The following is a 15,491-nucleotide window of genomic DNA, read 5'->3' on the forward strand; positions in this document are numbered from 1 at the left end:
CACTATATGGCAGTAGCAAGAAATGAGGGTATTTGTATTCCCAATATACTCTTTGAATTCCCAGTCAGACAATGGCACTGTATACCAGTAGTAAAAATTGTGGGTGCACGTAACCCCAATATATTCTTTGAATTCCCAGTCAGACAATGGCACTGTATACCAGTAGTAAAAATTGTGGGTGCACGTAACCCCAATATATTCTTTGAATTCCCAGTCAGAAACTGGCACTATATGGCAGTAGCAAGAAATGAGGGTATTTGTATTCCCAATATACTCTTTGAATTCCCAGTCAGACAATGGCACTGTATACCAGTAGTAAAAATTGTGGGTGCACGTAACCCCAATATATTCTTTGAATTCCCAGTCAGAAACTGGCACTATATGGCAGTAGCAAGAAATGAGGGTATTTGTATTCCCAATATACTCTTTGAATTCCCAGTCAGACAATGGCACTGTATACCAGTAGTAAAAATTGTGGGTGCACGTAACCCCAATATATTCTTTGAATTACCAGTCAGAAACTGGCACTATATGGCAGTAGCAAGAAATGAGGGTATTTATAACCCCAATATATTCTTTGAATTCCCAGTCAGACAATGGCACTGTATACCAGTAGTAAAAATTGTGGGTGCACGTAACCCCAATATATTCTTTGAATTACCAGTCAGAAACTGGCACTATATGGCAGTAGCAAGAAATGAGGGTATTTATAACCCCAATATATTCTTTGAATTCCCAGTCAGACAATGGCACTGTATACCAGTAGTAAAAATTGTGGGTGCACGTAACCCCAATATATTCTTTGAATTACCAGTCAGACACTGGCACTATATGGCAGTAGCAAGAAATGAGGGTATTTGTATTCCCAATATACTCTTTGAATTCCCAGTCAGACAATGGCACTGTATACCAGTAGTAAAAATTGTGGGTGCACGTAACCCCAATATATTCTTTGAATTCCCAGTCAGACAATGGCACTGTATACCAGTAGTAAAAATTGTGGGTGCACGTAACCCCAATATATTCTTTGAATTCCCAGTCAGAAACTGGCACTATATGGCAGTAGCAAGAAATGAGGGTATTTGTATTCCCAATATACTCTTTGAATTCCCAGTCAGACAATGGCACTGTATACCAGTAGTAAAAATTGTGGGTGCACGTAACCCCAATATATTCTTTGAATTCCCAGTCAGAAACTGGCACTATATGGCAGTAGCAAGAAATGAGGGTATTTGTATTCCCAATATACTCTTTGAATTCCCAGTCAGACAATGGCACTGTATACCAGTAGTAAAAATTGTGGGTGCACGTAACCCCAATATATTCTTTGAATTACCAGTCAGAAACTGGCACTATATGGCAGTAGCAAGAAATGAGGGTATTTATAACCCCAATATATTCTTTGAATTCCCAGTCAGACAATGGCACTGTATACCAGTAGTAAAAATTGTGGGTGCACGTAACCCCAATATATTCTTTGAATTACCAGTCAGAAACTGGCACTATATGGCAGTAGCAAGAAATGAGGGTATTTATAACCCCAATATATTCTTTGAATTCCCAGTCAGACAATGGCACTGTATACCAGTAGTAAAAATTGTGGGTGCACGTAACCCCAATATATTCTTTGAATTACCAGTCAGACACTGGCACTATATGGCAGTAGCAAGAAATGAGGGTATTTGTATTCTTAATATACTCTTTGAATTCCCAGTCAGACAATGGCACTGTATACCAGTAGTAAAAATTGTGGGTGCACGTAACCCCAATATATTCTTTGAGTTCCCAGTCAGACAATGGCACTGTATACCAGTAGTAAAAATTGTGGGTGCACGTAACCCCAATATATTCTTTGAATTCCCAGTCAGAAACTGGCACTATATGGCAGTAGCAAGAAATGAGGGTATTTGTATTCCCAATATACTCTTTGAATTCCCAGTCAGACAATGGCACTGTATACCAGTAGTAAAAATTGTGGGTGCACGTAACCCCAATATATTCTTTGAATTCCCAGTCAGAAACTGGCACTATATGGCAGTAGCAAGAAATGAGGGTATTTGTATTCCCAATATACTCTTTGAATTCCCAGTCAGACAATGGCACTGTATACCAGTAGTAAAAATTGTGGGTGCACGTAACCCCAATATATTCTTTGAATTACCAGTCAGAAACTGGCACTATATGGCAGTAGCAAGAAATGAGGGTATTTATAACCCCAATATATTCTTTGAATTCCCAGTCAGACAATGGCACTGTATACCAGTAGTAAAAATTGTGGGTGCACGTAACCCCAATATATTCTTTGAATTACCAGTCAGAAACTGGCACTATATGGCAGTAGCAAGAAATGAGGGTATTTATAACCCCAATATACTCTTTGAATTCCCAGTCAGACAATGGCACTGTATACCAGTAGTAAAAATTGTGGGTGCACGTAACCCCAATATATTCTTTGAATTACCAGTCAGACACTGGCACTATATGGCAGTAGCAAGAAATGAGGGTATTTGTATTCCCAATATACTCTTTGAATTCCCAGTCAGACAATGGCACTGTATACCAGTAGTAAAAATTGTGGGTGCACGTAACCCCAATATATTCTTTGAATTCCCAGTCAGACAATGGCACTGTATACCAGTAGTAAAAATTGTGGGTGCACGTAACCCCAATATATTCTTTGAATTCCCAGTCAGAAACTGGCACTATATGGCAGTAGCAAGAAATGAGGGTATTTGTATTCCCAATATACTCTTTGAATTCCCAGTCAGACAATGGCACTGTATACCAGTAGTAAAAATTGTGGGTGCACGTAACCCCAATATATTCTTTGAATTCCCAGTCAGAAACTGGCACTATATGGCAGTAGCAAGAAATGAGGGTATTTGTATTCCCAATATACTCTTTGAATTCCCAGTCAGACAATGGCACTGTATACCAGTAGTAAAAATTGTGGGTGCACGTAACCCCAATATATTCTTTGAATTACCAGTCAGAAACTGGCACTATATGGCAGTAGCAAGAAATGAGGGTATTTATAACCCCAATATATTCTTTGAATTCCCAGTCAGACAATGGCACTGTATACCAGTAGTAAAAATTGTGGGTGCACGTAACCCCAATATATTCTTTGAATTCCCAGTCAGACACTGGCACTATATGGCAGTAGCAAGAAATGAGGGTATTTGTATTCCCAATATATTCTTTGAATTCCCAGTCAGACAATGGCACTGTATACCAGTAGTAAAAATTGTGGGTGTATATAGCCCCAATTCTATTGCTAGGGGACTTGCAGGGTATTTCTGGGGTGAAGGTGGGGGGGCACACCGTTGGAACGGGTATCGGGGTATATATCGGGTATACGGGAATACACTGACAGTGTATTCCATTCAGGATCCTGGGAAAGCTGGGTTGCGGCGATTGAGCCCGTCAGTGCCACGTTACACTGACAAGCTTCTCCCTGGAATTTAGCTCTTATAAGAGCTGTTGGTTGTCTTCTCCTTCCTATCCTAGCCTGTCCCTGCCTACCCAGAATCTAAGCCCTAGCTAGCTGGACGGAAACCTCCGTCCTCGGTGAATTGCAAGCTCAGAATGACGCGAAGCTGGGCGTCGCTGTTCTTTTAAATTAGAGGTCACATGTTTTCGGCAGCCAATGGGTTTTGCCTACTTTTTTCAACGTCACCGGTGTCGTAGTTCCTGTCCCACCTACCCTGCGCTGTTATTGGAGCAAAAAAGGCGCCAGGGAAGGTGGGAGGGGAATCGAGTAATGGCGCACTTTACCACGCGGTGTTCGATTCGATTCGAACATGCCGAACAGCCTAATATCCGATCGAACATGAGTTCGATAGAACACTGTTCGCTCATCTCTAGTTAGCACCTGTTAAAAAGTGTTCCTTTGCTGATTCTGGCACAGTTGGAATTTTTTCTCTAGCCCCCTCCATTGCCAATCAATGCTGTTTTGGTGTCTGATATGCTATTAAGATTCTGTACTGTCAAGTGGGCAGTGTCAGGCGAGAGCAGACGAGGGCTGTGATTCTGAACGCTGACTCTGTCTACCTCAAATTGAAGATCTAAACCATCCCCCCCCTTTTCCCCGACACTGCCTTTCTGACATTGTGTAGCTTAAATAGCCCATCAGGTACCAAAACTAACTGCGCTTGTTGCTCGGCAATAGTGGAGACGAGAGAAAATTCCAGCTACACTAGAATCAGTGAAGCAGTGCTTATTTACAGATGCTAACAGCTTGAATTGATGGAAGTGGTGAAAGGTCTTCTTCAACCGTTTCCGGACCTCCAATTGGGTATATACGTCGATATAATGGTGCCCTTGTCTGCAAGGATATAGCAGTACAACCTTGTAGTTTTCAGCAGCTTCAGAAACTGGGAACTGGCTGTAACTACAACCTGAGCTCCCCTAGAGAAGGCAGGGAAGGTTTATTACTGTCCCTGCCTTCCCAATTACTGTGTACACAGCTATGGGCGCGACCATGATGCGGCTCCCCTCTGACCTGGCGGTCACATCATTTGCCAGGATCAGACTCTGTTAGAGCTGCTGGGTACTATAGGACCCAGATCAGCTCTATAGTAATAGGCAGGAGGCTGTATTCCTCCTACAACTGGGGCTAAATGTACCAGACCCAGTGCATGGGAAATCAGCCTCCCCCACCAACAAAGTTGTGATTAGGTGTCACCAAAGGTCTATTATGACTTTATAGGGACACAGTGTAAATAGAAATAAATAAAATGAATAGAAAAAAAATTAAGTAAAATAATTAAAAAAATAAATAAAATCACAATTTTCCGGGCATTGGTCATTGAAAAAATAATTTTGCTACCATAGACGCTCAAAAAACACTTTTTCACAATTGACTGTATTAGCAACTAAATAGTGTGTGCATGTATGGCCAGCTCGCTGGTACTAACTAGCCATGTCCTTTGGAAAGTCTTTCTTTAGTTCAGGGTTAAAGCTGAATGTACTGCTTTGCAGACGGACATGCAGTTGTTTAGGTTAAGAAATGCCCTTTGTCCCCTTAGGGCTAATTAGAGTAAAGATGATTGTGAAGTTTAGAAAGGATATAAAGAGTCCCAGAAAGTACGTGAATAGCTGTGAAGACATTGTGCCACATTTTATTCACAGCTTGCAGCTAAAAAACATCTTTGCATAAAAAAGTGTACAAAGGCTTAACCAGACATCCAATCATGTTTCACAGCTGTAATAGCTCTGTTGCTATGATGAAGCAAGACTCCTCAGTTTTATAAATACTTGTCCTTTCATCTTGAACTAGGCAGTCATGGAAAGCTCATAGCCAGACAGTCCAGTTTACATATCAGTTTATCTCATAGCAAGGTTTGAGGTTAAAAAAAAAAAATACATTGTAGCTGAAAGTGATGGATACATTAAAAATGTGTACAAATTATGTAACATAAGTATAATGTGTTAAGAAATACACAAGGAGAGGATAGACATAATGTGGACTAATCCCTGAGTCTGCACTTGACAAAAATGTAACATTCAAAGGGTTCTATTACACATCTGCGGTTTTACTTATGTTAATGTATGCATTTTTTTAAAAAACACTTGTGTTTTACATTTTGATCAGTGGAAGTCATTTTCAGAAGTGTAGACAAAAAGTATGTGCAATAGTACACTTACAGTATATTTAATAAAGAAAAATCAAAAAGGTGGATGTCTATAATAATGAAAACATACAAGTACAAAGGACCAAGTAACTGAATAAAATCAATGAATAATTATTGCAAATAATGATAACAATTGAAGACAAACATCTTTCAGTATGTACTTTAAATTTCATTGATCATAAGCCTGTTTTGTTTTTTACTTGAATTGTACAAGGTTCCTGTAGGAAAATAGCATGTTCTTGACAATAGCTTGTTCTCATGTTCACAAACTATACTAGATGAACTATTTAAAGAGGTCCTTTCGCTACTTCCACCAAATCTTTGCATCCTTCAGAAGGTGCCACCCACCGTTTCTGGGGCACAGTTGCATTTTTCTGAGTAATTCCTGAGTGGTGTCAGGTGGGTGCTCCTGGGCTATCTGCTTCAGTCAAAGACTGCCAATTTGACTAGTCTAATTAGTCTAAAAATAAGACTCCCATTGACTTCAATGACATTTTACACGTGTATTTTGATGTGTTTTTTTACACGTATAAAAAAAATGTCATTGAAGTCAATGGGAGTCTTATTTTTACACGTGTATTCTTGTGTATTTTGCCAAAATGAGCGCGCGTCTACTCCGTGTGAACTACCCCTAACTGCACTGATTGCTCAGGAAGAGTGGATTATAACACTGCCTGATAAGACACGGTTTTTAACAGTGTTGTCAGGCAGTGTAATAACCCGCCATTCCTGAGCAATCAGTGCAGGTTTTTAACCATCTCTTGACAGGCAGTGTATAATCAATAATAGTGGGGACTCTTATTTATATATATATATATATATATATATATATATATATATATATATATATATATATATATATCCTGTATATTATCTCTGGAATGGTGTGGGCTAGAGACGAAATTCCAACTGCATCGGAATCAGTGGTGCAGCACCTATTTAAATATGCAAAGAGATAAATTGCTGCTTTTTTTGTGTGTGTATATGTAGGAAAACACACCACTCCTGTTCATGGGTAGCATGTCTGGTATTGTATGGTTTCAGCTCCATGTGGCCCAAGTGTGGACTGTTGTTTAATGCTCCTGGTGCACTGATATTTTGGCTGTATATAAATATTTCTGTCTTTTTTTTGGCAACAGCTTAACTTGTCTACCGTGTCTTTGGCTCGTACATATGAACAGGAGTTTAAACAAGACATGACGTCTTTGAAGGTAAGCATGGGGAGTTTGGGGTGTGAAGCTTGGTAATGGCAGCTGTGTGAGTGGAGATATGTTACACATTAGATGCATCACATATCTACTCCTTTGTCTTCTGTGCACTCCTGCCCGTGGTTCTTGCTAATAGGGATGAAATTTTACCTCATTTATGTTCTGCCTACATCTTATCTGAGGTACACATAGGGAATATTACACAGTGTATACCACTGACAGAAGGCTTTGATGTATTTCATTCTATAGCCATACAGTGGCATATGTGGCCAGTTGGTTACATTGTCAAAGCGAAACTAAACTTTCGCCCAACTTTTGATTTTCTGGCAGTATTTGTGTCATTAATAATTTTATAATATATATATTATATAATAATAATATAATATTTTGTTAACAAATTATGTATCCGTTCTGTGAAATCCTGTATTTTTTAAGTGCATTTAGAACATATGTATTATACAGCTTCATATAAATATCCTTATCCCGAGTGGGTTCTCAGCCAGTGATATCTCTAGAAATAATTTATTGACACTGACTCTAACCTTATTGCCATATGAAAGAAGAGAATCTCTACTGTCATATGTCACCAAAAGCAAGGAAGTATGTTTTATAATGTCTAGCGTTTACACAGCCCCGTACTCCATTCACAGTAACATTCAGTGAGAGGTAGAAACAGCTGCAGTTACGCTTTAATAAAAAACCTATAACACATGATGTGTTTTTAGTGGTGGCCCATTGTTTAGGAAAGTTCAGTTGGCTATACCTTTCCTGTACACGAATAAGATGAAAATCAAAAACCTCACTGAGGACTGAAGGACACTGTTTTAGCTTCCATCATTGTATGAAGGCCTATGGATACTTTTGCTATATGTGCACAGAGATTTCCCAGAACATAGGCCGGATGAACGCATTGCCGTAACAAGATTTACACAGCGTGCATTGCACAATATCATTAATGCAGAAAAAAGTTAAAGATTAGTCAGCAAACTGACAGAAATACACATTTTAGGTGGAGAATTCCTTTAATCTTGCTTATGTTTGCTGGAAACATTTGAATTTACTTTGGCACACTAAGCACAATGTATACTTGCTTAGTCTTAGATGGGGTGGGAAGGCCAAGGTGACAGTCTAATTCATTCCACTGTTTGTTTGCCCCTCACAAATCACCTGTCTCAGGATTTTTACTTCTAATAACAGTATTCTCTGCCAATATCTCCTACATATGTCACTTCAATTTTGGTCAATTGTTTTATGTAGAGGAATGCAATTTTTTTCAGTTATTTCTAACTATGTCCTTGTGTCTTTCTGTAGGTTCTCCCTCCCACAATATATATGAGAGTTACTGAACACATTCCACAGATCATATCTTTCATAGAGCAGATAATTTCTAATGGACATGCTTATGCTACCTCACATGGTAAGGGTTTATAACTTTCATACGTGACAATGGTATTGGGAAGCACCTAACGTGTCTCCCATCTATTTGTAGGCTTTAGCTGGCCTTTATATAAATACTACGCATTTTGTCCACTCCTGCTGATTTTGGCAGGACCAGCCAAGTATTTAATGTGTTTGGGAGGCCTCATGACTCTCCCCTGACATCTGACATCGGATCTCCAATCCTTTTATTCCCAGGGAAGATGAGCCACAGCTAGAGGTGTCTTGTAGTGGCTTAGTATCTAACTGGTCTCTTTCAATTGAAAGGACATGCACGCTAAACTGTATGGAGGGAAAGTGACAGGCAAGGTAGCGGTTGATCAATTCCTTTTTTTTTTTTTTTTTTTTCTAAACTTGAACAACTATGCCGATAAACCAACTGTACATGTGGCTTCACCCACCTCCTAGGTGCCCTTTTTTTCAAGATATGCATGCCAATAGCACCATTACATTTTCAGCTTTCCATGGCCAGATTGGGCAGTCCTTACTGTGGAGCATGTGACTGTATGCTTAATAGGTAATGCTACATTTCCAAGGTGTACCTTGATCTTTGTTTTTCCTAAATTTGTCTATGTATTGCATATGCTTCACCTGTCAGGCTGGCACATACATGGTTATGTAGCTCTCATTTAATAAACAGCTATGGGAAAGGCAAAGACAAACTGAGCACAATCATTCTGAATGAAGATGGACTACCATCCATATCCATTGTGATCTCTGCTCAAACCAAACACAGAAACGCCACCACACCTGTCCACATTTTATATGTGATATGGCACTTTAGTTCTATTCAAGTGTCTATGCTGCAATACCAGATACAAACTGTGTACAGGTGTGGCGTTGTTTTTAGAAAAAAAGCAGCCATGTTTGATTTTTAATTATTTATTTATTTTTTTTAAAATTGGGCTTCCCCTTTAAGCATTGTGGATGTAGCCGTAGTCCAGGACATTCCTTGCACTCTTGGACTCACTCATAGACTGTAAGCCCTTGCGGGCAGGGCTCTCTACCCCACTGTGCCAGTTGGTCATTGTTAGTATTATATCTACCTGTATATTCTGTGTACTGTATGTCACCCCCAAATATAAAGCACCATGGAATTAATGGTGCTATATAAATAAATAATAATAATAATAATGATGTTCAGCTGGTCGGGCAGAAGAGGAGATATGGGTACTTTTTTCTTTTTAGCCACAAAAATGTGTTAGCGAAAATACCAGAAAATGTATTAATCACCTTTTTTTCCTAAATTTTCTTTCAGTTTTTAAACATAGTGAAGTGGAGCATTTAATTCCTTTTTTAGTGGCTGTTTCAGTGCCATCTGTCCATACAGCATGTGATATTATTTTTCTTTTTTTTTTTTTTCCGAGCAGTCTACCTGTTTCTCCATTGACATACCAGACAAGTAGACAAATGTACTTTGTATGTAATACCCTTGTGTTTGGACACTTTTACATACATGCTTCAGCAATTTGATGCTGTAAAGGGACTTGTTTGTTTCACATTGACTCCTGGACTTGCGTGACCATAGAAAATTTCAAGCAAACATGTCAAGAAAACATTGCTCTTGAGAGACCTATATTCTCATAACAGTTATACCAGATGGCACAAAAATATTGTTCAATTTTTGTAATAGCTGAGAAGAAAGAACACAGTGGATTTGTAAATCTGATTTTACAGTATTCATGAGCCCTGTACTCTCCCCACCTTCTGCTGTGAGCACAGCAGACTTAACTATTAGAGATGAGCGAGCAGTACTCAATCGAGTACTCAATCGATCGAATACTATGGTATTCGAAATACTCGTACTCGATCGAGTACCACTCGCTGTTCGAATGTAAAAGTTCGATGCAGAACCAGCATTGATTGGCCGAATGCTATACAGTCGGCCAGTCAATGCTGGTTCTTCTCCTACCTTTAGAAGTCTTCTCCGTGCAGCTTCCCCGCGGCGTCTTGCGGCTCTTCATTCACTCTGCCATGCGCAGTCTGCTCTGCCCAGGCCCGATGCCTGGCAGAGTGAATGAAGAGCCGGAAGATGCCGCAGGGACGCTGCAAGGAGAAGACTGCACGGAGGATCCAGCCCGTCCCTCACTCGTGGACTTGGTAAGTATAATTTGATCGAACGTTGCCTACCCCTGAAACGAGCATTTTCCCCCCATAGACTATAATAGGGTTCGATATTCAATTTGAGTAGTCGAATATTGAGGGGCTACTCGAAACGAATATCGAACCTCGGACATTTTACTGTTCGCTCATCTCTAATAACTATGTATCATTTCTTCAAGGATAGTAAAATAGTGTCAACGTTTTTTCGTGCAGTTTGGTATAATAGAGCATCAGATCTGTGATGATCATATGCTGTCCATAGTACAGAATATTTCTATGACTGATTGACTTAAAGTAGTTAAAAGTGATTCAAGAAGGAAATACTGTAAGAAAATAGTGAAAATGTAAATAACTAAAGTAAATAAGATGCAAGAGGCTTATCACGTTGTACTTTTCTTCAAGTTTGCAATTTAGAAAATGTATTCATGAAATATGTTTGAGAAAATATGGCCTATAACATGGCTGACAATGACAGAGACACCATAGCTATGTGAGCTGAGAATTAATTTGTAGTACAGGAACTGTGCAACATGCCTTGCATATTCACAATGACTTTCAGCTAAATTAGAATTTCCTTGAGAAGCATCAGATGTGCTTGTGAATATCTGCGCTGACCACTGGAATAATGTGTATGCTTTTCCCCAGCTATAATAGACTTAAAGGGGTTGTCCACTTTCAGATCAATATTGAGAGACAAATGTATAATAAAAAGTTGTACAATAAAAAAAAGTTGTACAATTTTCCAATATACTTTCTGTATCAATTCCTCACAATTTTCCAGATGTCTGCCTGCTGTCATTGATTCTTTTACTTCTAGGAGATAAAACTCTGACCATGGTCATGTGATTTACAGTCCATGGTCATGTGATGAGCACACAGGTGCACAGCTGATTACCAGGCAGATGTCTGATTACTGTGCTGTGACTATAATGAGTGGCACCTGTGTGTATCACATGACCATGGACTGTAAATCACATGACCATGGTCAGAGTTTTATCCACTAGAAGCAACAGAATGAATGGCAACAAACAGAGATCTAGAAAACCGTGAGGAATTGATACAGTAAGTATAGTGGAAAACTGTACAACTTATTTGTCTCTCAATATTGGTCTGAAAATGGACAACCCCTTTAAGGTATAACTAAACTTTCCAACAGTTTTTGATTTTTATCTGTGTTATTAATAAATATTGGAATATGCTTTATTAACAAAAGTTGGCTCCATTCTGATAACCCCTGCATTGAAATCTGCTTTCTTACCCTATTTCGACAAGAAGATCAAAAGTGATCTAAAAATTTAATTGAGCAATAACCTGGCCATAAACTTTAAGCTGCCAACCAATAGTTGTTAGAACAACAGCTACCCTTTATTTACAACCAGTTACATTCCCTTTCATTATGTCTTTGGATTACGGGAGGCAACCACATGAAACCCATGTAAATTCGGGAAGAACATACAAACTCCTTGTAGATCTTGTCCTTAGCATAATTCCAACCCAGGAATCCAGCACAGCTACAGTGCTAACCACTGAGCCACCGTGCTGCTACTCCAGTTGGTTGGGACTTTGGACAAAGCAATAGATGTGATAGATAGCGTGCTGCAATGTGTGGGTTCACCCGAATTCATCAAGTTACTGCCATTTGGTTATCTGATTAGATATTTGCATTAACAAAGAGGTGAACCTAATAAAATAACTATATTTAGTGTGCATGTCTCTTGTGAGATTCATAGTCCAGAAGAATTTATTGACTTTTAGAATATTCTTGTAATACTAGATGCAATACTAAAGCAATGTCTATTTAGTTTTATAAAGGAAATAATTGACACAGAGACTGACAGTTATGAGAAATCGAAATGTGCATTACAGTCAAGAACTTGTACATTAATAGGGCTTGCTCAGGCACATAGCTATATTTAAAGAGGATCTTTCATGCCCTCATGTATATGCAGTTTTATAAACCGCTAGAAAGCCAACAGTGCGCTGAATTCAGTGCACTGCCAGCTTTCCCGTTATGTTCCTTGTTGGCTGGAGAGTGGCTATTAGTTTCAGTACTGATCTCTGACCACTGACAGAAGGGCGTTCCTTACAGTCTAGTGTCATCGCTGGGCTATGAGGAAAGACCACCCCCCTCCCACAGTACTCTTTACATAGTCTTGTACTGTCACAGGGGGCGTTCCTTAATGCCCAGCGATGACGCTAAGCTGTTCCTCACAGCCCTGCTTCTTAGTGTTATATAAAAATGCATGTGCATGATGTCATCGTTAAAATTTTACTCTAACCAATTTTTTTTTGGGCGTTCAGATACAAACACCCCCCCCCCCCTCCCATAGAAGCGTTTGAAGGGGTTGCCCAGTTTCAGCAAAAACATTTTATTATTTGTATACTGAAAAGTTATACAATTCTCCAATATAATTTTATATTTTCTATATCAATTCCTTAGTTTTCTACATCTCTGCTTGCGTTTATTTTTTTGTTTACATTTAGTGATCATAGATTCGTTCCTGTCCATTTTTATTTTGTCCATCAAAAAAGTAGTATACCACACCGATCTATTTAGAAAAAAACCAAAAACATTGACTGTATACAAATGGATGTCTATTCGTTTGCATCTTTTTTTTCCCCATCTGTTACATGGATTGCTAAATGAATGAAAAGTACATGATGTGAATGCACTCTTACATTGCACTGAACTATTTTGGTGATCCATTCATTGTTTTACCTGCCCTTTCTTTATCCTTTTACAGGAAATGTGTATTTTGATGTCCAGTCAGTTGGCAAAAGATATGGAAAGTTTATTGGTTCTTTTTCAGATATGGAGACCGAGCCAGGTCAGTTAACGTGAAGCCAGTCATAAATGGCAAAATATGCCACCAACACATACATTTATTAGTTATATTTACTGACACTGTCTTCAGGGCTCTTGATAACATCTGTTCTGTTCCACAAGATAGGTATTAAGTGTATAATAACTGGAAGTCCCATCACTGAAACTCTCACCATTCGTGATAACAGGCTTCTGAGTCCCGTGTGCAGATGGAGCAGTAGTGTGATTTTGTGAACACCGCTTTGTTCTCTGTCTGTGAGAGTAAGATAGACGAACTCTCCTCATTCAGACCCATTTACAATGAAGGAAGCAGTGGTTGCATATGCATACTATGTCCTGTGTTTCAATATTTGTAGCCTGGAAATCCCTTTTAATGTCCATTTGACAGAATTGAACAGTGAACCGAGAATTATTTGGATGATTTGCATGTGGATTGCCAGAATGTACATATAGGGTTCTTAAAGCAGTTGTCCATGATAAACCTTTTTAATATTAGGTCAGGGAAGGTGAAAAAAAAAAACATACTTGCCTGTCCCTGGTGTTCTGGTGTCTCCGAGCGCAGTCCGGTCCTGCTGTCTTGTTTGTCTGGAAGCCCTCGCTTGGCCTAAGCAGTCAAATGCATCAAGGACTTCGACCGGAAAAAAAAAACATGGGAGCATAGTTACAGGCGAGTCTGGATTTTTTATTTTTTTTTCAACCTTTTCTAGGCCTAATTAAAAAAAGAAAAAGAAAAAACTTTTAAGATTGTAATTTTTAATGTCCACTGCTAAGAAAAACAAATTGAGTTTAAACTGTGGTTATTGTTGTTTCTTTATATCATAGCTATAAGTGACAAGAAGTCCCCCAGAGACTTTGCCTTATGGAAGACTGCTAAACCAGATGAGCCACAATGGGTCTCCCCATGGGGTAAAGGAAGGCCTGGCTGGCACATTGAGTGCTCCACAATTGCAAGGTGCATAAAACAATAATTTTTATGGTGATTAGTGATCTGAAATAATTACCTTTGTGTTTTACATATACATAAATTTTAAGTGTAACTGTTAGAGATGAGCGAACAGTAAACTGTTCGAGGTTCGATATTCGTTTCGAGTAGCCCCTCAATATTCGACTACTCGAATCGAATATCGAACCCTATTATAGTCTATGGGGGGAAAATGCTAGTTTCAGGGGTAAGCAACGTTCGATCAAATTATACTTACCAAGTCCACAAGTGAGGGTCGGGCTGGATCCTCTGAGCAGTCTTCTCCTTGTAGCGTCTCCGCAGCATCTTCCGGCTCTGAATTCACTCTGCCAGGCATCGGCTTCAACTGTATAGCATTCGGCCAATCAATGCTGGTTCTGCATCGAACTTTTACATTCAAATAGCGAGTGGTACTCGATCGAGTACGAGTATTTCGAATACTGTAGTATTCGATCGAATACCTACTCGATCGAATACTACTCGCTCATCTCTAGTAACTGTTTCTTCAGGTCAGATGTGTAGCTAGGCGGAGCAAACATATCCAAGTGGGCCCCTCAACTGAGGTATGCTGGTATTATCGCTGTACAGTGACACTAAAGTACAGGATTATGCCGACCATTATCTGACAAATATTGAGAGACAAATGTCATTAATTGTACAATTAAAAGTTATACAATTTTCCAACATACTTTTTGTATCAATTCCTCATGGCTTAACAGATCTCTGTTTGCATTCTGCTTATTTACGGTGGGTAACAATCAGTCCATGGTCATGTGTTATCTGGTCCATGGTCATGTGTTATCTGGTCCATGGTCATGTGAAAATTGTAGAACTTTTCATTCTGCAAAAAAATAACATTTATCTCTTAATATTGTTCTGAAATTGGACTCCTTTAAGGAAACTATATGTGACGTCTTTGTTTTGTCTGCACTACATGATCCTTTCTTCTACCTGTGGCTTCTCTCTGTAAAGTTTGTAACACAGACATCTTTGGCTTCTCTCTTTTCCAGGCACCAGACCCACATTCTCCTCATTTACACAGTCCCCATCTTGCTGCTCCCCCTAAATATAACATATACTATATAAAAATCTCCCTGAGTAATACCACTTTGTGCTTTTTTTCCCCAACCCTTTCTATTAATATAAATGGCACAGAAGTCGGGTCTAGACAGCAGAAACCTGGAGTTAATGCCCATGACTAGAATTCACTCTGATCGCAGACATTGCTTTAAGGTATTCCCCCTGAAGCTCAGGTAGCCCCATTTTACCATTGCAAGGTGGCGCCTGCGATCTTGCCTGTTCCTATGACAGCTCGGAGCCTA

The 15,491-nt window shown here is 39.2% G+C and overlaps 1 protein-coding gene across 1 annotated transcript in view; it reads left to right on the forward strand.

The window, feature by feature from the left end:
• Nucleotides 1-15,491, forward strand: part of CARS2 (cysteinyl-tRNA synthetase 2, mitochondrial) — a 64,964-nt gene that overhangs the window by 30,159 nt on the left and 19,314 nt on the right. Inside the window, exons 4-7 of the mRNA XM_075265289.1 lie at nucleotides 6,776-6,847; nucleotides 8,156-8,261; nucleotides 13,129-13,212; nucleotides 14,031-14,160. Of these exons, the coding sequence (XP_075121390.1) occupies nucleotides 6,776-6,847; nucleotides 8,156-8,261; nucleotides 13,129-13,212; nucleotides 14,031-14,160 (392 nt within the window). The remainder of the gene's footprint in view (nucleotides 1-6,775; nucleotides 6,848-8,155; nucleotides 8,262-13,128; nucleotides 13,213-14,030; nucleotides 14,161-15,491) is intronic.

Source organism: Leptodactylus fuscus, chromosome 2 (assembly GCF_031893055.1).
Source record: "Leptodactylus fuscus isolate aLepFus1 chromosome 2, aLepFus1.hap2, whole genome shotgun sequence".
NCBI classification, from domain to species: Eukaryota; Metazoa; Chordata; class Amphibia; order Anura; family Leptodactylidae; genus Leptodactylus; species Leptodactylus fuscus.